The sequence below is a fragment of the Electrophorus electricus genome, chromosome 14, assembly GCF_041902795.1.
Source record: "Electrophorus electricus isolate QZ-2024a chromosome 14, ASM4190279v1, whole genome shotgun sequence".
Taxonomy (NCBI): domain Eukaryota; kingdom Metazoa; phylum Chordata; class Actinopteri; order Gymnotiformes; family Gymnotidae; genus Electrophorus; species Electrophorus electricus.
This window is the reverse complement of record NC_137510.1, coordinates 21,937,929-21,961,593: the sequence shown is the minus strand read 5'-3', so window position 1 is coordinate 21,961,593 and position 23,665 is coordinate 21,937,929. Positions and strand designations below refer to the sequence as shown.

The following is a 23,665-nucleotide window of genomic DNA, read 5'->3' as shown; positions in this document are numbered from 1 at the left end:
AGTTCTTAATAGATTATTAGGAAAGTCAAAAGGCATACATTCATATGCCTGTATTTAGATGCTGTTTATGGAAGAATATCTGTAAACTAGCTTAATGTGAGAACCTGACTGTACAAGGTATGGATTCCACTGGACTGGGACTAAAGATGCAATTCAAATACACTGTGACTAGTGTTTTTTTTTTTAATTTTTTTAAAGTTTCTTGAACATACACGCTTCTCCTTTACAGATCATTTGGTTTAAGATGTATTAAGCAAAATAATGATTGCTTATTAAAATTTTTGTTAACGTTTTCTATTTTTCTTGCTTTGACACTAAATAACCTACCATAGAATGTTAGCTAGTTTGATATGCTTACTACCATTTTCTTTATTTATCTCTTTTTAAATATATATTTTGGATCACACTTTTTTTTATAAGATTTATTTCTCTATGTGGCTTGTTTGCATGTTTTACTCAGCTATCAAGCATGTGTAGAAGTGCTCAAGGTTATTTTATCTTATTATGAAACACAGTGAGTGCTTCAGAAAATGACTTGTCAATAAGTGTCTAATTTCTATAAATATACAAGAAAATCCTTATTACAAACCTGGTTCCACAAGCGTATGGAATGTTACTAGATGGTACAAGTAATCTGAGATGTCAGTAGAAGTATTTGAATAAGGGGGCTAAGACATTCAATTTCATTTCAGACATTTGTAATAGACATTCAGATTATGCATTTTCTTTACTTTTATACTGAAGTTATATTGCATTACAGTAACTGTTATTTTGAATAATATTGACACATCAAGCACACTTCAAATTGGAGTTGTGAAGTGTTCTGTCATTACATGTATGTCTATAAATTTCTGTCTGGATGTAAACTACTTTTCCTGATTTCTGCCTATTTAGGTTTTTAAACATAAGGCCTGTGATTAAAGACAAAGTATGTAATTGCACTGTAGACCCTCCCGAGGTCATAACTGGTTTAATGTTTGCAGCCAACCTCAGAAACTCGTTACGTGTGTGTCTGTAAAATTTTGTGCTGATGTGACATACCTTTCCTCACTTCTGTCCATTTAGGTATTTAAACACAAGGCCTGTGATTAAAGACAAAGTAGGTAACCGTGCACTGCAGAACCTCCAGATGTCATAACTTGTTCAGTCTTTGCAGGAAACATCAGACTATCACTGCATATGTGTCTGTACATTTCAGTGTTGATGTGACATGCTCTTCCTGACTTCTGCCTATTTAGGTATGAAAACACAAGGCTTACAATTCTAAGCAAAATGGGTAATTCTGCACTGCAGAGCCTCCCGGCAACTGATTTGACTCAGACTTTGCAATTTTCCTTAGAATGGTAGTGTGAATATATATTTCCATTCGGGTCAAAATCAGACAAACTATGATAGCGTTTCAGTGATATGACTCAAAGTGATACTGGTACCATTTTGATCAATGTGTTGCAGCCACATACAGTCAAAAATTGAACATTTTTTGAAAATAATTGTTTCAGTCTCTAAAGATTATTTCAAGACCTGATTTGATGTGAATTAATGAAAATCCTAGGACTAGTTCAAAAAGTGCAAATTTTATACTATTAACGAATGTGACAAAACCTAATAGTTTTGAAAAGCACTTACATTTGCATAGTTGTTTGTATTCATGCAAAGATTCGTTTGAGTCCAGGTTTGTGTTGCCAAGTGAAACTATGTAGGATATATAATGGATTTTCTTGTATAGCACCCCGAGTGACCAATTCCCTTGAAACTTGACTGTTTCTTAGAGAATGCATACATGACCATACCATCCAAGTTTCATGTGGATTGGCTAATGCAAAGCCTGTGAAATGTGTACTGAATACTGATTAGCAGATGGCATCCGCCATTTTGGAGATATAGTATCCCTGTTGTAGGTCCTGCTCCATACATGCATATAGATGTAGTGTACCGAGTTTCACATTATTTTGACAATCGGGGTATGCGTGACAGTTTCTTGCCTGTTATAGCCCTATATCCCCTATATCCCCTAGTTAAGCAGGTGTGTCAAAATGGTTGACTTGCTCCATACCCACTTGGGGTAAATGTCTGTAAAGTTTGGTGTCATTGCATTGATGTGTTCATGCCTTGGAGGTGTTTTATTTTCAGTTTTTGCAGTGAAATTTCTGAAGTTTCCACATGCTATTTAAACCAATAGCATGTGGAAACTACACAGTGTAGAAATCTCCAGATTTGTTTGATAATTATTAAACTTCAGACTCTTGTGAATGTCTGGTTACCAGATTTGTGTAGGTTTGGTGAAAGTCCTAGGACTAGTTCGCTCAGAAATGTGTGATTTGTATATTATGCAAATTATCTCGGAATCGAAGTGGGCGGAGCTTCAGGGGTTCTTGAGACTTTTTTTTGTAGGCTGGAAGACTAGTAATGACTGGAAAAAAATAATTTTGGCTATACTCCTACGGTGTAGGAGTTATGGACTGGAATGCATTTGACTGCGCTGTAGCGCCACCTGTAGTCCAATCTGGCTGGCGTCTTGCGCCTAAGTAGCGGGAGGGAACTACCCCTTTTGTTTGTTAGGATTTTTCTTCTTCTTGTTTTATGTAACAAGACATCTATTAATACCTGCCCTATGTGGAATTGTTTAACGCAGAAGTCATTTTTAGTTTGCTTTTAAATTAAAGTTACATTAGCATTTGTTCATCAGTCATCGGGGTTCCTCTGCTAGATGAATGGTATTTTCCCTATCATGTCAGTGTGCTTACATTTCAGGCAATAGTAACAGACGTCCAAATCATTTATTTTCTTTACTTTTATGTTGAATTTACACAGACTTCAGCAATATTCTCTGACACGGAGATCCTCTGTCTCACACATAGCTCGACACAAACTGACGGAGATTTTAGCAAAGCGGTGCAGAGTGATTGGCAAAGGTGTCAGATTGTCCAGATATTAAATCTTCAGATTCAAAGTGTGATTCAGGTTTCATGGCTGTTTTCAGATCTGTTTTACAAATATTGTAAATTTGGAGGAGACACGATGGCACGGTTGAATAAGATCAAATAAATGAGAACTATTGACGATTTAAACTAATAATGTATGCTTATTTGGGGATGATAAAGAATATTTGATGTTGGCTATAGACCCCAAAAACAGGCCTAACGACCCTTCTGGAGGTGACCATTGTAGAAGAAAAATATTCCTATTTCACATACTGCAGTGGAATCTAATTCCTATAACTTTATACCTATTACAATTACATGATACAAACGAGTTTTATAACATAGTATTTTAAAAATATGGACAAGTTCAAACAGTGGACCTTTAATATAGTAGTAGCTGGATTACAACGATCACAGGATACCAGGTGATACCCATATGACTGAATACTCATGTGATTTAGTTAATCAACTAGTTCTCAATATAAGGTGAAAGTAGAGACTAGTTAATCGTATTTTGTTTCTGAAACTCTTATCCCAGTAGTGTACACCCGCAAGGTAAGTGTTCTGCGACTTCTCTAAACTAGCGTTTTTGACGAAAGCATGAGGTTAGCCTACCCCTGTGAGTGCCAGTCGTTGTATTTTAGGAGGTTGCCTATCTTGGGATACCCAAGTTAAATTGATTTTATATTCGTATACAGCTGACCAACGCTAGGCAGATTTACCCTTTTACAACATGCAGCAGCGTGAGTAATGTAAATATAACCCGCTCGTTATTGCAAACGATAACACTTGTGTGTCGTATTTCGCTCTTGACACTGTTCCAAGCTAAAGGTCCAGGATGCTGGAGCTGGTGCTGGCGGTGCTCTTGGCCTGCGCTGCTGTAGAGCCAGTGTGGTCCCGGGGCTGCTCCTCATTCTTCTGCCAAAGATTTCATCGTGTGAGTGGGTTGAACGCACCCGACCCGGGGAAGCCCCTCTTCCTCACCCCCTACTTAGAGGAAGGCAAGATAGAGGAAGGTAGGATTGGTCACATGAACTTCTTGACTCAAGACGCTTCTTGAGATGATGGGGAGAATCTACTACTTTTCTCTGTCATGGTTTGTGCATTGAAGCCACTCATGAATCAAGACCTGAGACGAGCTTTTCTGTTTTAATTGTCTGTTTCACTTCATTTGTCCATTCAGCAGCAACTATAGACCCTTTTTATTCTGACTGTTACTGAAGGAAATGACCATGTAATGGCTTGCACTTGCAGCAAGAAGTCTGAGCTTGGTGGGGCCTCTACCTGGAGCCAATGTGAAGAGTTATTCTGGCTATTTCACTGTCAACAAAAACTACAACAGCAACCTCTTCTTCTGGTTCTTCCCTGCCCAGGTGAGACCCTGCATCCCAGCCCAGCATGCAGACTTCACTCATGTTTTGGGATTCGCTTTGCACTCATGGAATCCTATTTACCATAACTGCACTCAAGCTAAGAACTGTGCTGATTCCATTGTAGATGCCTGGACAGTATCTGAAACAGTTGGCATCACAGAACCATTTCTCTCTTGTAATTTTATCCCTCATCAACTACTCTTCCCTTTATAATTACAAGCTATAGATTTAGTTTAACCTAGGAGTTGGTCCCATTTTTATGTTAATGTAAAGGTTGCTGGTTGCTACTTATGTGAGATTTTTGTCTGCAGGAGAGACCTGAGACTGCTCCTGTGCTCCTCTGGCTGCAGGGAGGGCCAGGTGGCACCTCCATGTTTGGCCTGTTTGTGGAGCACGGCCCCTATGTTGTGTATAAGAATCTCACATGTGAGCACATATCCTGTGTCCAGCATTGAGTGGAATGGAAGCTGTTACATCACCAAAACTTCTCAAGTGCCATGTAAATTCCAGGTGATGACGTTCTCGTCACCTGTACCATGCAAGTGTAAAATTTAACCCTCTTTGTCTCTTCCAAGTGGGCTACAGAAATTACACCTGGACCTCTAGGTACTCGGTCCTTTACATTGACAACCCAGTAAGTTCTTTTCTGTTTTTTATGAAGTGTCTCATAGCTCCACAATGTAATATTGCACAATGAGTTGCTCATATTACCATTTTCTGTCCTATTAGTAATTTGGCATTTTTCCATTAGGTGGGTACTGGATGGAGTTTCACTGAAAATGACACGGGCTTTGCTAGAGACCAGGATGATGTTGGCCGCGACCTGTACATGTAAGCTGGCCGGCAGTGAGCTCGTCTTCAGATCAGGCTTTTGTTTGATTTACATTGCTCATGAAACATTTGCTGACTTTTGCTTGACAGTGCACTGGTGCAGTTCTTTCAGCTCTTCAGTGAATTTCAGTCAAATGAGTTTTATGCCACAGGAGAGGTGAGTGCATGCTCTCTAGCCATGGTGGTTAACCAGGATTTCTCTTGTCAGCTCTGCTGATTGAATCTACTGCTGGTGTCACAGGTGTGGCACATGTACCCACACATCAGTCTGTCTTAGCTGTTTACTTTGCACTGTAGTCCTACGCAGGCAAGTATGTACCAGCGATTGGCTACTACATCCACAAAAATAACCCGTCGGCCAAGGTGAAGATCAACTTTAAAGGAGTGGCCATTGGGAATGGTCTGTGTGACCCCGAGTTGGTGAGTGAGCAGAGGACTCTTCCTTTAAAACGAATCATGTGTGGATTTGTCAGTGAGCCTGGATTTTGACCAGATTCCCTTTCTCTCAGATTGGGGGTGGCTATGCAGAGTTCCTGTATCAGACAGGCTTGGTGGATGAACTGCAGAGAGAGTATGTGAAGCTGCAGACAGATGCTGGTGTGAAACTCATTCAGCAGCAGAGGTGGTTGGAGGCCTTTGAGGTGCGCTCAGAAACCCATGACACACCTCTGCATGTCTGTTAATGTACACATTTGGAAGGAGCTCTTTTTGTAAATGTTAGCTGAAATGTTGTTAATGTGTTTTGTAGATTGCTGTTCTGCAGTAATGTCCTTTCCCTTCCAGATTTTTGATAGATTGGTGTATGGACATGTTTTCCCTCCATCGTTCCTCCAGAACGCTACTGGCTGCACTAACTACTACAACTACTTGCAGTGTCAGGTACTAAGACAAATCAACTGAATAGGATATTTTTGCCTCCAAGCTCTGGGGAACTGGGAAGTGTTTTCAAGCATACCTGCTTACTGTTATCCCTGTGGGATAACAGTATAAAGAGCAAACATCTCACTATTACAAATGTCTGCCTAGAATACTTGTTCAACTGGACACTGGGGTTCAGAGAACATTTGCCCTCATGTTAAATTCATACTTTTCATGCAGTTCATAGCTGTGGTACATCAGCTTCACATAACGCTCGTCAAATGACCTACATAAACATGTTTGTACAGAAGTACTTCATGAAAATTTAAATTGCCATATTGGATGCCTTGGACGTGCTTAAGACTAAGACCTTTTTAAATTGCTTGCACCAACACTTGTACATTAATTCCTAAACTGAATCTCGCATGACTGCCACTGTGTCCATATCCATGCAAGTTGTTCACTGCAGATGTAATTGGTTTGGTTTATTCGTCACATACTTGGTCATACACAGTATAACTTGCAGTGAAATGGTTTGTTCCATATATTCAGTAGTATGGCATTGCCACAACATTAATTTCCTAGGCATTGTGGGCACTGTCCTCTTAAACATAATTTTTTTTTATCAGGGACATTTGCTTTTTAACTAGTCTGTATACTGTGTGCAGCTACCTGTGGATCAGGAGTACTTTAGCGAGTTTGTGACTTTGCCTGCTGTGAGGCTCTCCATCCACGTAGGAAACCTGACCTTCAACGATGGCTCTGAGGTGGAGAAGCACCTGCTCCAGGATGTCATGAAATCCATTAAACCCTGGCTGGGTGTTCTGATGGACAGCTACAGGGTGAGAGTAGCGATACTTGATCAATGTTTGTTCTTTCCACACCTGAAGCGTTTTACAGTGAGCCCATACTGCAGTGTAATGCTGCTCTATAATGCAGTGCAGTTCTAATGCTCATCTCTATTGCAGTGCAGTGTAACCCTTCTTTCCCCTGTACTGCTGAGTAGTGTAACACTTCTCTTGTCTGTGGTGTGTCTAGGTGCTGATCTACAGTGGGCAGCTGGATGTGATCGTGGCAGCTCCACTGACTGAGCGCTTCCTGCCCACAGTGAACTGGACTGGGGCAGATGCGTATAAAAACACAGAACGCTTCCACTGGAAGGTCCAGCCCAGTGACACAGAAGTAGCAGGCTACGTCCGTCAGGTGGGCGAGTTCTACCAGGTAAGGGGTGTGTTCCAGAACACAACTATGAAATGGCTGTCTATGGCATCATCCTTTAGTCTTGAGCGTAACTTTAAAATTCTTGATTTGTTTCTCGTCAGTGTGAGCTTGCATGAACTGTTTTCAAACCCCCACCCAGGTGCTTGTTAGAGGGGGAGGACACCTTTTATCCTATGACCAACCAGAGAGATGTCTTGACATGATTGATAGATTCCTATCAATCACCCAAGGGATTTTCATCTGTCTGATTACTTTTAATTTTAACAAGATTGACTGACTGCAAGTGAGAATTCACTGAATGAACAAAACGATTATTCCAGGGGAATTTTTTTGCTTTTGATGTATTTTACAATTTTAAATAAAATCAGTTTTAAATCCTATTTCTGTGTCAATTATTGGTGTTTGCTTCCTTGGGTGCTGCTGGGATCCAAGTTTTTTTTTTTTTTTTTTTTTTTTTTTTTAAATTAAATTATTTTCTCCACTGATGTCCACTTACATTTGTGGCTTTGTTCCAAAAACTCACTTATGTGGAGAGGATCCCCATCTCTACCATGTAGACTCTCCCCTGGTATTCCACAGGGCTCAGTATTGGGCCCTCTTCTGTTACATCACCTAGAGAATGAGCATCTTCTCATGGTTTCTCCTACCACTGCTATGCTGATGACACTCAAATTATTTTTTCATTTCCACCCTCTGATCATGCCGGTCTTCAGACGCATCACAGCATGCTTGACACCTTGTCATGGACAGCGCACCACTTGAAGCTCAACCCCAGTAAAACCGAGCTTCTGTATGTCCCAGGTACTCCCAACCCTTACCAGGATCTGTTTCCTTTGAGAACTCCCTGGTTTGCCACCCGTAGTCTGGGCAGAACTTTGGAGTTGTTGTTGTTGTTGTTGTTCAACTCCTGTTTCAAATCTAACCCAGTCTTGCAGGTTTCTCCTTTGTAACATTACAACAGATTTGGCCCATTCTCTTACAGGAAACTACCCAGGTGCTTGTGCAGTCTCTTGTGATCTCAAAGCTAGACTGTTGCAACTCACTACTTGCTGGTCTTCCTCTAGGAGCCATCAGACCTCTACAACTTGCCCAGAATGCAGCAGCACGTCTGGTCTTCAATCTCCCGAAGTTCACACGTGTTGCTCTGCTGCTGCGCTCCCTTCATTGTCTTCCAGTACCTGTATGTGTCAGATTTAAAACATCGACGCTTGCTTGCCTACAAAGCCAAAAATGGACCAGCCCCTTCATACAGGAGGTCAATGGTCAATCTGTACTTTGAACCTCATGTCCAGCTCGGCTTGAAATACCATGCTTCAATTCTCATGGAAGACAAGCAGCAAGGCTATTTTTCTGTCCTGGTGCCCAGATGGTGGAATGAACTTCCACTTGCTGTCTGGACAGCAGAGTCCCTTGCCGACTGAAGACCCATCCATTTGTGGACTATTTAGATGACTACTGCTCCTGTATTGATTGACTAAATTAGTATGTATTGTTTATTACACTTAAACAATGATGAGTATTATGTATTTGTACTTCTAGCCATCAGCTGTGATCCCTGTATTTTAGATCATTGGTATATTGGACTCTAAACTACTGCACTGGCTAGGATGTACTCTGTGAGTAATTTAACAAAGCATTGTGTAAGTTGCTCTGTATGAGAGCGTCTGCTAAAGGCCATAAATCTACATGACCATTTCCCAACCTTTAACCCTAGAGAGGTTACTGTTACTTTTAAGATGGAAATAAGATTGGTATTGCTAGCTGACCGTTTATAGTGCTTTGTTCAAAAACTTCTGTAACGGGATTGCAGGGAGCAATACGAGTGCGATTAAGGTACTAGTTATGCAAATGAGGGATTTATTTTCCCAAAAATCCTGTGATGGGGGCAGGATATCAGCAGTCAAAGAATAAATTAAACTCCAAAGAAAACTACCACAAAAATTGTCAACTAAAAAAAACTTAAACCCAAACAAATGTCGGTTAAAATCCATTCCGTTTATGCCTATCTAGCAGAGCGCTCCCAATGACACTCCTTATGTATACACGCTTCACCCCTGGGACCGGCTCCTTGCAGACACTCGACTTAAGCAGCTTCAGTTTCCTTATGTTCAAAATAAAGACTTTTCATTTAAGACATTTTCCCATTATCCCAAACTTCCTTTATTAAAAGAAATATGCACAGAGCCATTGCTCAAGATTTTGTCGTCCCCTTTCTATTTGGGAAATTGCTTGATCCCATAATATAAACCGAATCTTATAAATCCCCTCACTTATATATATATATCCCCTCATATATATATTGCACTGTACGACTGACACCTGCTGTCATTTTGCTGCAATAACTGGTGTGGTTATACAAGCTGTGCCATGTTTTTAGGGATTGTTTCCTGGCCACTGTTGTTTTTGGAAGCTTGGGCTCCAACCTCTGTAATGTCACTTTGAGACATTGCATTAGTACCTGGTGTTATAAAGTTACTACTTTGGAATATGACCTTGTTAAATAGCAACAAGAGTGAACTCATCCTTATTGGCTCAACCCAGGCTTGAATCCATCCTTACTGGCTCAAATAAACCCTCAATAAAAGCTGCTTTGTTAAATAGCAACAAGACTGAACTCATCCTTATTGGCTCAACCCAGGCTTGAATCCATCCTTATTGGCTCAAATAAACCCTCGATAAAAGCTGCTTTTCCACTGGCAATGCCTTCAGCAGCCTGGACTATTGTAACTCCTTGCCAACACGAGCATTCTTTCTCTTCCCAGGTTTCAGATGGTCCAGAACTATCTTCTGCTACTTGTCTTCTCACTCTTACCTGGTCCCATCGCCACATTGTGCCGACTCTCCAACATCTCCACTGGTTTCCTGTAAGGTACCATGTACGGTTCAAAATATTTCTGTTCACATACAACACTCTCGATAATGATGATGGTAAACGTCACTTTAGCGCTTAAATCCCAGTATATTCCAGATACAGGTAATATGTATAAAGTGTATAGAGGAATGTTGTTTCACTGCATGTGAAAGGGCTATAAATAACATGAAGAATAAAGTGTGATGTGCTTTTGAGTGTATGTATGTTATACCTGTCTGTTTCGGTTGTTTACCATTACCTTAAAGGTTAGTATCTCTGCCTGCTTTACTTGACAATAAATATATAATTTTGATATCTTTTTTCTCTGGTCTACAACCTTCCTCAACCTTAATTTACTTTTGAGTACCTCTGACTTCTCCACATGCTTTCTCATTAACACTCATTAGTGTTGTCTACTCCCACACTGTGCTGTGGGCTTAAACAGTGAGGAACAAACGAGGGAGAAACAAGGCACAGATGTGTAATTGCTAATAGGGAGTGGATTGGGAGCGGGGCTTGTGTTTGGGATTGTGTGTGTGTGTGTGTGTGTGTGTGTGTGTGTGTGTGTGTGTGTGAAAGAGTGGGCGTGTTCCTCCTGCTGGATGACCGGCCTATCGTGAGAAGTAGCAGTAGTGTTATAGATGATTGTGGTGCCATCTAGTGTTTCAGGCCATTTATTAAAAAAAACAACAACCTTCAGACGTCTTAGGGTCAACACCATTTTTCCTTCTTTTACCTTCTATTGTTTGTTTATTTGAAAACGATTTTCCAAATTATATAATTTCCCTAATTTGAATAACCCTTTCTTTAAATATAAATGATACAAATACCCCAGAATCTAGAGGCCCAAACATATTATTTAAATGTAATGTTTCCTCATTCTTGTGCAAAACATCTGCTCTCATATGCTGGTGAAACTATTAATGCTCTTCTATGCCAGAGAAACCAAACCTGGTTTTCTTTTAGCTATTTGTTTGATCTTTTTCTCTAAAGATCAGCGATCTGAGTATTTGTATTGGCTTTCTATACAACTAGCCCTTACATGCTAAAACAACAGATGGTTTCTGTGCAGTCGTCCAGTGCCAGTACACAAACATCTTGAAGTATGAATAAACCATCCTGTAATGGATGCGGTTCCGGGCTTGTGCAACTACCAGAGCGCTCCATAGGGATTCTCCTCCTCAAAGATCCAAATAAATAAATGAAATGAACCCATCCCTGACATCACCATCACCACACATCCCATTGTGCTTCAATACCGTTGTTATTATTATGTTTTACATTCGGATTAGTGTCATAAGCATTAGAACTATGATAATGTCTTCACTTATATGGAAGGCCGCAATTATAATTCACAGTATCGCAAAAATGTAAATACTTGTTCTTACACATTATTTCTCAACTTGCCAGGCTTATTTATACTTTTCTTATTATTTCAGCAAATAGAATATATAATCTTTAACATAGACACTAGTTCAAAGCTGCACCCTTGCATAAAAAGTATGTATGCAATGCGTGTGCAATTAACACTCAAAACACATTCAAGTGATGATAAGATGCAATACTAGACTGCCAGGGTCAACCTAATCTTTGTCAAAGTAGTACAGAAGAGTATGGCCATCCATTTTGATTAGTGGAAATTATTTCTAGAAGTTGCTTTTGTAATTGGATTCTTGTAATCGTTTTCTTTTCTGATACTCACTGAACGTCCACCGGGCGGTCTGGCTTTATGTGTAGTAACAGATGACGAGTGAGTTGTTAAAATTATCGATACAGCTACAATTATTTTTAAGCACTACTTCATCTGTCATACGAAGGAAAAACTCGGAGTCAGACAAAGCTCAGTAAAGAAGCTGAGAATGTTCTGTATTAATCTTTATAAATCCGCTCCTACACTGTTCCTGCGATACTAAAGGGCTTTTTTTCCTTCTTCTTACAAATCCCACAGGAATACCGTACAGTTTATCCCCATGGCGAATGTCACTAAAAGTGTTCGCCATATCCATTCCTCAGAAGCCATCTACCACCTACTGAATTACTTAGCATAACAAGGATTGACCCTCCTTGGCATTAAGTATGTCCACGCTACATTCCAGTAAGTTTCCGTACACTATGGCTCCTGATTAACAAGCCCTTTATGTTTAAAGTTGTTGCGTATAACCACAAAGATGTGTAGTACAGAAATGGGGACATTCTCGTCTTTAATGAGTGAAGTGTGCTGAAGGAAGCAAGTCGGGGTGAAGAAGAAATTGCTAGGTTTTACCAGGCCAACTGCCATTCGTTAGCCGCCGAAAGGAGGAAGCAGCCATGTTCCCTGTGTGTCCTACAGGGGGCAGTGCTCTCAAGTAAAAGGACTTCTGATTTATAGCAACCACCCCACCTTGGTCTCACTGGGGTTCAGTTATCATCTATTCAGCACTGTTTCTCAATCACAGCCTTTGTCGCCTTTAATGATTAGACTGCTCATTTTTTAACCTTTTATTATATTTATCTTCTTTGATTAAAATGCTTTCAGAAATGTGCAGAACTATCAAATTTCATCCAAGTCTGTTCATAAGTTTGCCTAAATGTAGTGTTCTTTTTCTGTACATTTTGTATTAAATCTGATGTAGACCAAGCACTACTATAACGTTTTTTCCTCCCTAATAGACAAATAAATCAACATAGGCTACACTACAGACCAAAAGGTTTTGATGCAATTCACTTTATGTAATATCCTCATTAACTAGCCTTTTCTCACTAAACAGTTCAATTCTATAGGAGTGCAAATGATCTGGCCCTGCTGTGGGACCAGATGTTTTTCTGTAGTATACCTTGCTGTCTTGCCCACCTAAGTAATGCTGGCAAACTTTTAAAGTATGTTTTGGAGTCATGTTCTGCTGCATGGTAAATTTCTGTCCAATTAGCCTCAGTCCTGCTTCCTTTATTATTCCTGGTCTGTAGTCTAGCTATTTAAATATGTACGTGTCTATGTATTATAACCACAAATGTCTTATTACAGCATATATTTGTCCATATAGTTATAGACAACACTGTGAACTGCATTCCCTTTTGTTATTTACATAGATATCTTTTTCAACGCATCAGTTCGACACATACATGTACGCACACAACAGAAATACTGGTGGAGAAATATTATTAAATGTAGTTATAGATTTTGCACACAAGTTATTTTGTTTATTTCTGGTCTATTCCTGAATTTCCACCAGAGGTCCACAAGTCTGTAATTGTGAGCTGAAGTGTAGAATGACTCAATAAAATAATTTTTCTTATGTTACCTATTTTGACTAAAACATGTAAAAACATGGGTCATATTTGATCTTTGACATATCTGTGAAATTCAGGTTGAATTTTCATGAGAGGTTTTAAAAACAAGGTTGAAAATATATAATGAAGGTTTTAAAAACAAGGTTGAAAAACATTTGGCTAAATGCAGCAGTGATTTTTTAACCCTTATCCTCCCAGGTGCTTCCATAGGTGCCTCCGCACCCTCAGTCCTTGTGCACATATTCCTTTAACATTGCTTTTAATGAAGATACTGGATAATTCACAGTAGTTATGTAGAGGTTAACAAACAAAGGAATTGTAGTAATATGCAATGTTTAGTAATGAACAAGGTGACCAAATTCTTTATACTCTCCTTCAGTGAAACTCACTGGACATGCCTTGTTACAGAACAAGTGCTTTATTTCCATACTGTAATATAGCTGCTGTGATCTCACATCTGTACATATGCATACACAAACAAATGAACAAACACAAACATTCAAGGCATTAATAAACATATATAAAATGTACAAAGTTATGCAAGCATGTTTGAATTCATGTGTAATAAACCATGAAGATTAAAGCACAGAAATGAACAGACACACATTTGAAGACCGCAAGTGCTACACAAACATTATTTACAAACATGTACCAAACATTTACTCCTTTCAAAAAGAAAGGTGGTTGCATTACATGAGCAAGACTACAGAAATGAATGAGAATCTATACAATATTTATAGTTTTGTTTCAAATGATACTTTGATACTTTTAATAATGTGTACTCAGTCCACCACCTTACAAAAAATACACACGCATACAAGCATTCCTGCATACACAATTATACCTCCATTGACTCAGACTGCTAATACAAAAAAGGAATTTATCCACCCATTTAAAAAATGACTAGCGTTTAATTTGTCGAATCAACAAACTGAGGCTACCATCCGTTCTTTTCTTCTGAGAGCACTTTTACCAGTCATTCCAGTTGAGTGTGTTTTGCTCTCTGGTGAAGTTGCCCTCAGAGGACATTAACCTGATCTGCTGTCATTTGAAATGAAGAGACAGAGAACATGAAATATTGCAGGACTTTTGATGGTTGTTTAGAGAGGCCCAACCAATACTAAATGTATCCAACAACAAACATATGGTCCTCCACAGGGACTCATTTACATCTTTTATATATATATATATAAAAAGTGTCCGTTCTCTGCAGCGCTCAACATTCTAGAGAACTTGAATGTGAAGGCTGAGATTTCTGCTCAAATATAACACACCTATTTTTAGACTGGAGCAAAAATGGCCAAATTACTGGCCTAGCTTGCTGTCCAGAAACTACAGTGCAGAGCTGAAACTCACACTGAGATGAAACCCATGTACTGTTATCAGGTTTCCATTTAACTGTAACAGACCATAATCACAAGAAAACAAACAAAAAACCTTTTTTTTTTAAAGCTGTAGGTAGCAAGTGCTGGTTTAAGTTACACTGTTCATTGGTTAGATAAAGAGAAGCTACTGCAGCTGACCAAATGCACATGCGTGAAAGAGGTCTTCAAACTCTATAGAAAACACCATTGTTCTATTTCATTATTTCCTACTGCCACCGGCTACCTTCACAGTGTGAAAAACTGGTTACCTACAAAGTTTCTCAGATAGAAAGATGGACATCTGAAAAGTTTTAAAGCTATAAGAGTCTATCCCAAGATATGAGGCTGAAGTGTGAGCAGAAAGCAGTTCCCCTATTATTCCAGTAGGGGCTCCTCTTTTTTTTTTGGAGGCAGGGTAGGGTAAAAAATCTCTGGTGACATTATCCCCAGAGGGCGACAGTGGCTGCCTCTCGCTGGTGTAGGAACAGAATCATCGCTGAGTCTTCAATATGGCTATTCCACCCTCCGCGTCACTTGCGGAGGTCAAAGTGCATAGACAGCTCCGTGGTTTTCTCCTCTCGACGTGGAGGTCGTTCAGCACCCTCCTGCTCCGGGCACAGTGCTGCGCAGAAAAGGTAAAGGGGAATCAAAAGGTCCCATTTAGGAGGGCCGAGGAGTCCTCAACGATCTGTGAAATACACGAAACAGAGTCCGGAGCTTAGCTGCTGGAAGAAAGGCCCTTTTCCTGGAGGGGCGGAATGGGGGTGGGGGGGGGGGTGGGGGGGGTCATTTTGACGAGTCTGTCCTCCTTAAACGCACACAAATGAGTTTTACTCCAGCTTGGCCATGAGTGCTAGGGAAAACTCGAAGAAGGTCAAGGTGCTCTCATCACAGGCCTCCGCGGTCTGAAGCAATAAGCAAATGTCCATCAACACCAAAAATGAATCCCTGACAAAACCTCGATACAACCAAGCAGTTCCTCCAAACTTTTACAAAAAAAAAAAAAAGCCTAAGAATGTCACAAAAGCTTTTTCACTACAACCTGATTTGAAAATAAATGCAATAACATATTTAAGGTTTAACAATGACTGACATTCTTCTGCATAATGAGAAAGACACAGAATAGTTCAGGCACATTGTGAGATTTGGAAAGCATAGTTTAGATCAGTACCCATTTAGAAATAGTACAATGCTACATTCTCTTAGATGCAGAAAACCGAACTAAACTACTACATCATAAGTCAAAGTTAAAGGGAGACAGCTAATTAATGCAAGCATATTATGGGTTAAGCCCTACTCAGACATTTAAAGACACAGTGGCCAGCTTCAGGTCTGTGACTATGCAATCCTGAGGTAAAGAGGTCCTTTGCACAAACAGCCCAAATAAAGACACAAAGGGCAAAAGAAGAAGAGAGAATTCACATTGGAATGTCTTTAAAGGAAGAGCAAGCTGCTATGTAGATCTCCAGTGCAGCATATTTCCAGGACTTCCCACAGACCTCCATAGAATCTGCTACAGACTAGTATCCTCTATAGACTTCTGTCGAGGTTTTGCTTGGTCCACGTTAAGCACAGCTGCTCACACGAGTTCCTGCACATTCGACCTGGATGCTTCTTAATCTTGATAACCACTTCGCCATCTCTTGGGTCAGATATACCACGCGATCTTATTTTCAGAACGGGACCGCAAGAGTTCCAATGAAATTTGAAACTGAATATTACATCTGGCTTTCAGAAACATGTGCAGACTTTTCTGCAGTTGCTACTCTGTACACGGGCCATGCGGGACAGTGGTGCAGGACCAGGAATGGGCAGCTCAGAGACACATTTTTCTGGCCAAACTTAGAGCTGTAAACACCCACATACAGACTTTCTAGTCTGTAGTGTTATGCCTCAACCACATATTAAACAGAATGATGACCAAATGGATCTAGATGCACAAAACGTCTTGGTACTAGTTCAGGTTTTAGCATTTGGCTTGAACACCTGATGAGACTCATCCACTCTGAGCGTGAACAGAAACCCAACGCATGTTCAACAAAGTTCGACATGTCTAACATTCCAACAGTACTTCATATTACTGACTAATCACACCAGAGAAACACTGACTTTCCAAGTGATCGACCCATGCTGGTTTCACATGTTACTTATCATAGCTGAGAACAGCAGAGCCAAACAACTGCCAAGCAGGAGAGGAAAAAAAGAAGAAGATTGTGGCGAGATGATGAATAACATCTGGGAAATGTAGAGATGATTACATTGTTGAACATATGTCAGAGAGAAGTATATTGCTTCCATTTAGCATTATTATCAATACATAATGAATTAATAATTAAGCAACTGACTAGACAGGACATTGCAAGAGGAATAGAAGCACGACGATCATGAATCTTTAGTAGAAAAGGACAAATCAAATAGAGTTAGCTTTGTTCCAGCATTACAGTTCAGAGCAAAGACAAAGCACATAGCATAACTCCAATCTGACTGTGTTGCATAAACGGGAAGGCAGTAGTATCTGACAAAGGGCCAGTCAGTGAATCAGTGAAACATACGAAGACACAGGAGCCTCTGAGCTCTGTCCTTCTCTGTGAAACCATGGCAAGCCCTTGACTCTGTACCTAATGTGCGAAAATACGCAGTGCCACCCAGACGAGCACTGGATCAATGCAACAGGCTTCATTCTTTAGGCTAGTTCCGAACAACAACCAAAAACTAAACACAACGCGGGATTTGCATGGACTTGACGCATACGAGAGGGAGGGTTGTCACAGAGCTGCGGAGGGGCGTGTCGTCAGAGCTCGTGGTGCTGCTGTCAAGAGCGGCCGTGTTCGGGGGCTCGTCTGGGATGCGGCGAGGCTCTAGTGGATGGGGTTGACGTCTGTGCGGTGATTGGGCGCCGTGCTAGAGGTGGAGATGGTGTTGTGCTGGATGACTTGCTGCTGGGTCACAGGGGTGGGGCTTCCTGCCGGACTGCTCTCCGGACCTGCGGTCAGGAGGACGGATCAGATGATGCCAGTTCAGGAGCCTGGGTTCAAGCCCAAATATCTAAGCCCCCCCAAAATGACCATAAACTTAAATGTTTGAACCTGAGCAATGGTGTGGGTTTGGAGCAGACTCTGGGCCTACATATACATACTCAGCGTCATGTGCATTACCAGGGAAGCAACCAGGTAAAGTGACCTGCACTAGCACCTGCGGCCATGTTCCTTCTGCCCCTCATCTCATCTCTTACTTCTCTCAACTTCATTTGCCTCACAAGCATTGCATGCTACACCTAAAGAATGAAAATGTTTTCAGGTTATTATCTGCAACTCTGCACTTGTCAAATGTACCTGGAAGACATGTGGGCCTAATAATGTGGGCGTGGACTGTAGGTGAAAGGTAGGAGGTATTTCTAGTAAAGTGGCTGGTAAATGTATATGGATAGCGTCATTGTCGTTTAGTCTGTCTGTCATTAGATCCATATGGTCTTGACACACGATAGTGCGTCTCTTCTTCAATCTTGAATCTCGGCAGCTTGCTTAAACTTATCAAGCCTTTTTGGGGAAAAAAAATCCACGATTTATCTCCTAAATATTGGTGACGATACTTCAGCAACTCTAGGAGGAATAGAGGAGGAAACACAAGCTCCGAATCACTTGTGACATTTAAGCACACGAGGATGGGTCTGAGTACCAGACAGGAAGATTTATGTCAAAGCCAATGGCTAAATGTCACATTCTGAGCAAAATCCACTTGCCGTGCCTAGACCTTTAAAAAAACGACTGTAATTTCTTATTGTGTGCAGGACTATCTGATTCCGGTGGTTACTGCGCAGACTGCACCCATAATGGAGTCTTTCAGTGATGGGGAAAATGAGCGGGTTTGTCCTGTTAGAATGAGATCAGGGAGGAGCTGTCTGCATACATGTCGAAATGCCACAAGTATCCGTATCAGCGGGTGTGCCCCTGCAGTGTGTGCGTGTGTATCTGTATCAAACGTAGACTCCACTATAAACATCAGCCTTTATGCAGCGTCACTTCAGGCGCTGTGTGTGTGTGTGTGTGTGTGTGTGTGTGTGTGTGTGTGTGTGTGTGTGTGTGTGTGTGTGTGTGTGTGAGAGAGAAATAGGGCTGCACCACTCACTGAGGTAACCTTGCGACTCCTTTTGCATGGCTGTGATGGGACAGTCTTTGTGTGTGAGCAGGAGCTGCTTCAGCTGGGTGACCTCATTCTTCAGCATGCTCACTTCATTCTGCCAACAAGAAGGACATCAAAGGCCCAAAGGCCACTTCAAGCACCCCTCAGAACATAAGGCTGGAAAGGGCAAACAGTTTGCTAGCGTGTTAAACACAACCTTGGAACACACATGGCAAAAGGTTGCAAAAAAGGATGAACTATATACTGATTGTTTACTGACATATATATGATATATATGAGATATATATATGTGTGTGTGTGTGTGTGTGTGTGCTTTATATAATGCTTTCACATTAAAGAAAAAAAATCCCAGGTTTTGCCACAAAGTTATTATATTGTTCACTGATTACATAGTGCAGCTGTAGAGTCTGGAATCATGACGTTTTAAAGTATGGTACTTACTGCAAGGTGTCATAATTGTTCCCTCTACAATACCATTACATTTCTTCATGATGGTCATACACAATTTTTTTTAAAGAGTACTGGCTAGGGAACAGACACACTTCATAAAAGATCACATATGTCTATTGTTGGGAGTTTCCTTTAAAAAATCATAATGAACGTGCAAAACGTTGTTATAGTTATAGTCACGACTAGTAATGGCATCTTATGAAGTGAAAATTTGAACACGTGACATCTTAGTGGCTGCCATATGAAGAAATAGACTTCAGGGATGCTCAGCTCCAGGAAACTCGGCCACGTCGTTGAGTTCCTGGAGTAAATCTTAGTGAGCATGAACAATGGACTCGTATGAAGGTGCCAGGGGGCTGGGAGCATGTTTCTGCCCCACCCCACTGAACTATGTGGCGATAAAGGAAAACAAATCTCATAAATATGCTATTTGTTTTCTTAGTGTCCCTGGAAACTTTGTATTAGGGAGAATAATGGGGGGGGGGGGGGGGGGCAGAGCACAACAACAATAACAAGAACAAATCCAGTAAACTCTTTCAGCGATCTTCTCTGTTCACCTCCCCGTGTTATTCATTGGGATCTAAGGTTCAAAGGATCTAATTCTAAGATCCTTTCATGGCTTCACTGATATTTCTTGTGATTACGATTATCTTGTGATTACAGCTGAAACCATGTAAAGATTTATGTAAATGTAAACAAATGTTTAGATTTACATACATTTATGCTGGCCAATGGCTTTTCAATTATCCATCAACTGTAAAGAAAAAAAAAGGTTTTTCAGGCTGCTGTAGCCTGTAGGAATATGAGGGCTTAGGCCAAGTGGACACCACACGACTATGTGAAAAGCAGACACGTGAAAGCCGGGTTCTGAGACTTCAAATCAGATCAGAGAAATTGATTCACATTTGCTTGAACGGTTCAAAGAGTTCGTTGCATTGCACTGCACCATTTACCTCCAGCTCTCTTTGAAGAACAGACAGTCCTTACTGGCCAAGTCTCTCCAGCCAATTCTTACTCAACACTTTCCTTTTATTTCTTTTTTCCTTGCTTCTGCACAATCGAGTGCAGAAATGGCCACTGCAACCAGTTGCTCAGGCTCCAATTTGACATACAGCTCACGTGTAATTTTGTGAAAGCGCAGTATTCGCCAGCGATCTGCTCAGATGAAAGATCTGCGATCGCTTGTGTAGCGTGCCCACCCCTACAGGTCGCTGCTGAGAAATACTGTGTAGTGTGAGCAGTATAGTGATTGTGAGATTTTGAAAGTTGTTGAGTGTCCACTTGGCACTGGCTCAGTGGAATACACAGGAAAGCCCACAGGAAGAGCCATTCGTCCAGATGAAGAGCACGTGAAGGCCATCGAGCCAGGTGTGAAGGGCAGGGCCATGTGTGGGCGGGCGGGAACGTGGCCCGTACCTGCAGCTGCATGTTGGTCTGGGTGAGCTCCTCGGCCTTCTTCTCCAGAGACATCACCCACACTTTCCTCTTCTGTCGGCAGCGCGTGGCGGCCGCACGGTTCCTCTCCAGGAACTTGCGTCGGCGCTCGTCGGGGTCCTCGTCCACCACCCGCCTGCGGCGCCCCCCGCTGGTGGGTGGCGACTGCATCGTCTGCGTGGGCTGTATCTGCTGGCCGGCCGGGGACAACTGCGAAATAAAGTCAAACCAAAACATGCTGCTCAGCGTGTGTAGCTGCGTAAGGCCCTCCCTCGGGAAACACCCCCTAATCACCCTCCCTTCCACCCATCCATCACCACAGACCTGCCCCTGTCAACCAGACATCCTGGCCGCTGGCCAATCACCTGTCTAACATCTCCTCCTCGGGCGCTGCACCCAGCACCCTGCGGCCTTGCGCCCACACCTCTCCGGCACTCCTGGGAGGTTCCAGGAAAACAACACACGCTCTGTCCACGTGTCCCTGCAGTTCCATGATGGACGTGCGTGTGAGAAATGGCCTACTTTACAGGGCCACCCCGCCCTCCTAAAGAGGTGTTGGGCCCCAGTCCACTCAGACTAGCGCTCGCAGGCGGCCGGCAAAGCGGGCCTGCTACCAGCACCACGCTGCCCACAAAAAAGCTCTTTGAGGCGGACCTGGCAGCGGCTGGTACTTGCAGACCTCAGATCGTTGCAGGCAGCGCTAGGGTGGTGGAAAATGCAGTGCCTCTGATGGGTGGTGTGGATACAGGGCCTCTTGTTTGGTTTAATAATTCACTGGAGGCAGAATTTCTGAATCACAAAGACACATACTGACTAGGAAAATTCCACAGAGATCAGTGCTGAGGTCAAGACCTGAAATTCTTTCTCTTTTTTTACCATTTGGCTTGGAAATACCAGAAATTCTCCATATCGGGGTAAGGACCTGGAACCTGGATATTATTTTTCGGAACTAACACTATGTTCTAGTTTGCACGTCCCAAAACCATTGCTTTTTTATCTTTTAAGAAACGTTTCCATGCTTTCCATCTACTGGCTGCTATAATAACAATGCATAAATGTGCATCAGAATTAACCAATAGAGTTTGAAAACAAAACCTCACCACTCAAAATAGAATTGTATCTTCGGGTATGACAGCTTTGATACAGCACAATCATTCTGCTGTAGTTCAGCTCTATATTATGAAACAGACCTGTGTGACAAACATGTACACTATTCCGCCCTCACCCCCCCAACTCATTTCAGAAAAACTCAGTTCAGCTCGGCAGAGCCCAAGTCATGTCATGTCAACTCAATCGAAACTCAAACTGACATTCAAACGGACAGCAAGCCAAACATGGACCCGTCCCATCCCCGGCTCATTCTAATCAAACCTTCTCCAACCCAACCCTCCCCGCTGCTGGGTACCTGGGATGCGGCAGAATGCATGGGTTGGTGGGGTGAGGTCTGGTGCCCATGCGCAGGGTGTAGGTGGCCTGGGTGACTGTTGGGGTGCCCGTGGCTCTGCGGGTGGTGGTGGCCAGTCTGGGGGTGACTGTGGTGGTGGGCGTGGTGAGGGTAGCCATGCGGCGGGCCCTGCATGTGCTGGTGAGGGTGCGAGTGCAGGTGGTGGTGGCCGCCCTGCTCTTGACGTGACGACATCATCTCCATCATGTGACCCATTGTGTTCATGTTGCCATTGGCGATGGGCCCCGGATGGTGAGCCAGTGCAGCTTTCAGTCTCTTTGGAGAAGAATGAGAGAGAAGAGAGCAGCATTAGGGTCAAGACTCATTCAGGGCAGAGAACATGGCTGTCTTGCCTACGTGCACTGTTGCCGGGGTGTTTCGCAGGCTCCAGTGAAAGGCACCTTCTTTCAGAACACTTAGAAGCTGCACCTGAGCTGCTGCACATACTTTTTTTTTTAATTTTATTAAAGCGTGACCGAAACAGCCCCCACAGCTGCAACGGAGCACAGCCGGGGCTCCCGAGTGACCAGTACGCTCCTCCTCCCTTTCAGGCGCACACAAAACTGGGAACACAAACGTGGCTCTTCGGCGGGGCCGCTCGCCGCTATCGACACCCCGAGCCGCGGTTTCCACCACTCCCTGCATGCGCGCAAACACGCTCTCCCACAGTCTGTCATCGCGCACCGTAGGAGCCACACCCCAGCAGGGTCCCGCTCTGGTAGCGGCGCCGTCCGGTGGCCCCGTGTTCTTCTTCCCCCTCCCATCTCCTCCCCGCCGCCGCGGACGTGTGGTCCACTTAAAGGTTTCGCCCAGCACTCGGCCCTCGAGACGCTCGGTCAAAGTGCCTGTGTTCAGCGCTTGTTTACCTGCTTGCTCTCTCTCTCCCCAAGCTGTTTTTCTGGGCAGGCCTGTGAGATGAGTGAGGACTATTAGCATGGACCCGAGCCTTGAGCTGCCAAGACGCAGACGCTGGTGCGATTGGCCTGACAGCAAACAGAGGCAAAGGGAAAGAAAATAAAGAGCATCTATGTCTGCGCACATTGCCCTGGTCTTTTACGTTTGCGCTGGAAAGTGCGAGTATTTTTAGAGTGTTGAGTCTACAGGGTATGCGGTGTTTTCATTTAGGCTGCACAGGTAGAGCCATTTTCACAGGAAACTGATCTGAGACACACCGAATTATAAAAAAAACAAAAAAACAAAACAAGAGCGTAATAAGAATCTTGCAGAACGAGGAAACGAACAAATATATCAAGTTCTTTATTATGCAGTCATGCATGTGACAATAAAAAGTCACTCAGGAAGTCTTTTGGTCTTTCCCTCCAACTTCCCTCGACTAGTCCACTGCCAACCTGTTCCATCTCTCTCTCTCTCTCTCTCTCTCTCTCTCTCTCTCTCTCTCTCCCTCCCTCCCCCTCCCACTCTCTTGCTGTCAGTCAGAGGGAGAGTCCATAACTCTCTGCAACAGGCCGCACATGGAGTCCTCCGGCCAAGAGCTGTGGCCAGCTGGCCCC

General features: G+C 42.5%; 2 protein-coding genes across 10 annotated transcripts in view; one reads left to right on the top strand and one right to left on the bottom strand.

Annotated features, from left to right (window-relative positions):
* Nucleotides 1–3,368: 3,368 nt before the first annotated feature.
* LOC118242146 (putative serine carboxypeptidase CPVL) lies at nucleotides 3,369–7,496 on the top strand. Of its 2 annotated transcripts, none has more exons than XM_035530889.2 (13): nucleotides 3,369–3,476; nucleotides 3,747–3,937; nucleotides 4,176–4,294; nucleotides 4,606–4,720; nucleotides 4,870–4,928; nucleotides 5,046–5,125; nucleotides 5,216–5,282; nucleotides 5,423–5,545; nucleotides 5,635–5,766; nucleotides 5,909–6,004; nucleotides 6,652–6,825; nucleotides 7,022–7,204; nucleotides 7,344–7,496. In XM_035530889.2, the coding sequence occupies exons 2-13, from the start codon at nucleotides 3,760–3,762 to the stop codon at nucleotides 7,479–7,481; spliced, it is 1,464 nt and encodes a 487-aa protein (XP_035386782.1). In that variant the 5' UTR covers nucleotides 3,369–3,476; nucleotides 3,747–3,759; the 3' UTR covers nucleotides 7,482–7,496. The 2 variants fall into 2 exon arrangements, with proteins under 2 accessions (XP_035386782.1, XP_035386783.1); XM_035530890.2 differs by having other exon boundaries at nucleotides 3,378–3,476; nucleotides 3,753–3,937.
* Nucleotides 7,497–13,721: 6,225 nt separating this feature from the next.
* creb5b (cAMP responsive element binding protein 5b) overlaps nucleotides 13,722–23,665 on the bottom strand; it is a 47,790-nt gene continuing 37,846 nt past the window's right edge. For 2 of the 8 annotated variants that reach the window (XM_027000035.3, XM_081696170.1), the window contains exons 8-11: nucleotides 22,116–22,430; nucleotides 20,693–20,920; nucleotides 18,812–18,920; nucleotides 13,722–17,669 (exon numbers count right to left, since the gene is read on the bottom strand). In XM_027000035.3, coding sequence (XP_026855836.2) covers nucleotides 17,545–17,669; nucleotides 18,812–18,920; nucleotides 20,693–20,920; nucleotides 22,116–22,430 — 777 coding nt within the window. In that variant the 3' untranslated portion in view covers nucleotides 13,722–17,544. Of the gene's footprint in view, nucleotides 17,670–17,822; nucleotides 17,961–18,811; nucleotides 18,921–20,692; nucleotides 20,921–22,115; nucleotides 22,431–23,665 lie in introns of all 8 variants that reach the window. The other 6 variants (XR_003409972.3, XR_003409973.3, XM_027000037.3 and 3 more) reach the window with 6 other exon arrangements.

Excerpts from the sequence above, each read along its gene's own strand:
- LOC118242146 (XM_035530889.2), top strand. The coding sequence starts at position 3,760 with ATGCTGGAGCTGGTGCTGGCGGTGCTCTTGGCCTGCGCTGCTGTAGAG. Across the intron at positions 5,767-5,908 it reads GGTGGTTGGAGGCCTTTGAG|ATTTTTGATAGATTGGTGTA; the intron begins GTGCGCTCAGAA and ends TTTCCCTTCCAG. Across the intron at positions 6,005-6,651 it reads ACAACTACTTGCAGTGTCAG|CTACCTGTGGATCAGGAGTA; the intron begins GTACTAAGACAA and ends TACTGTGTGCAG.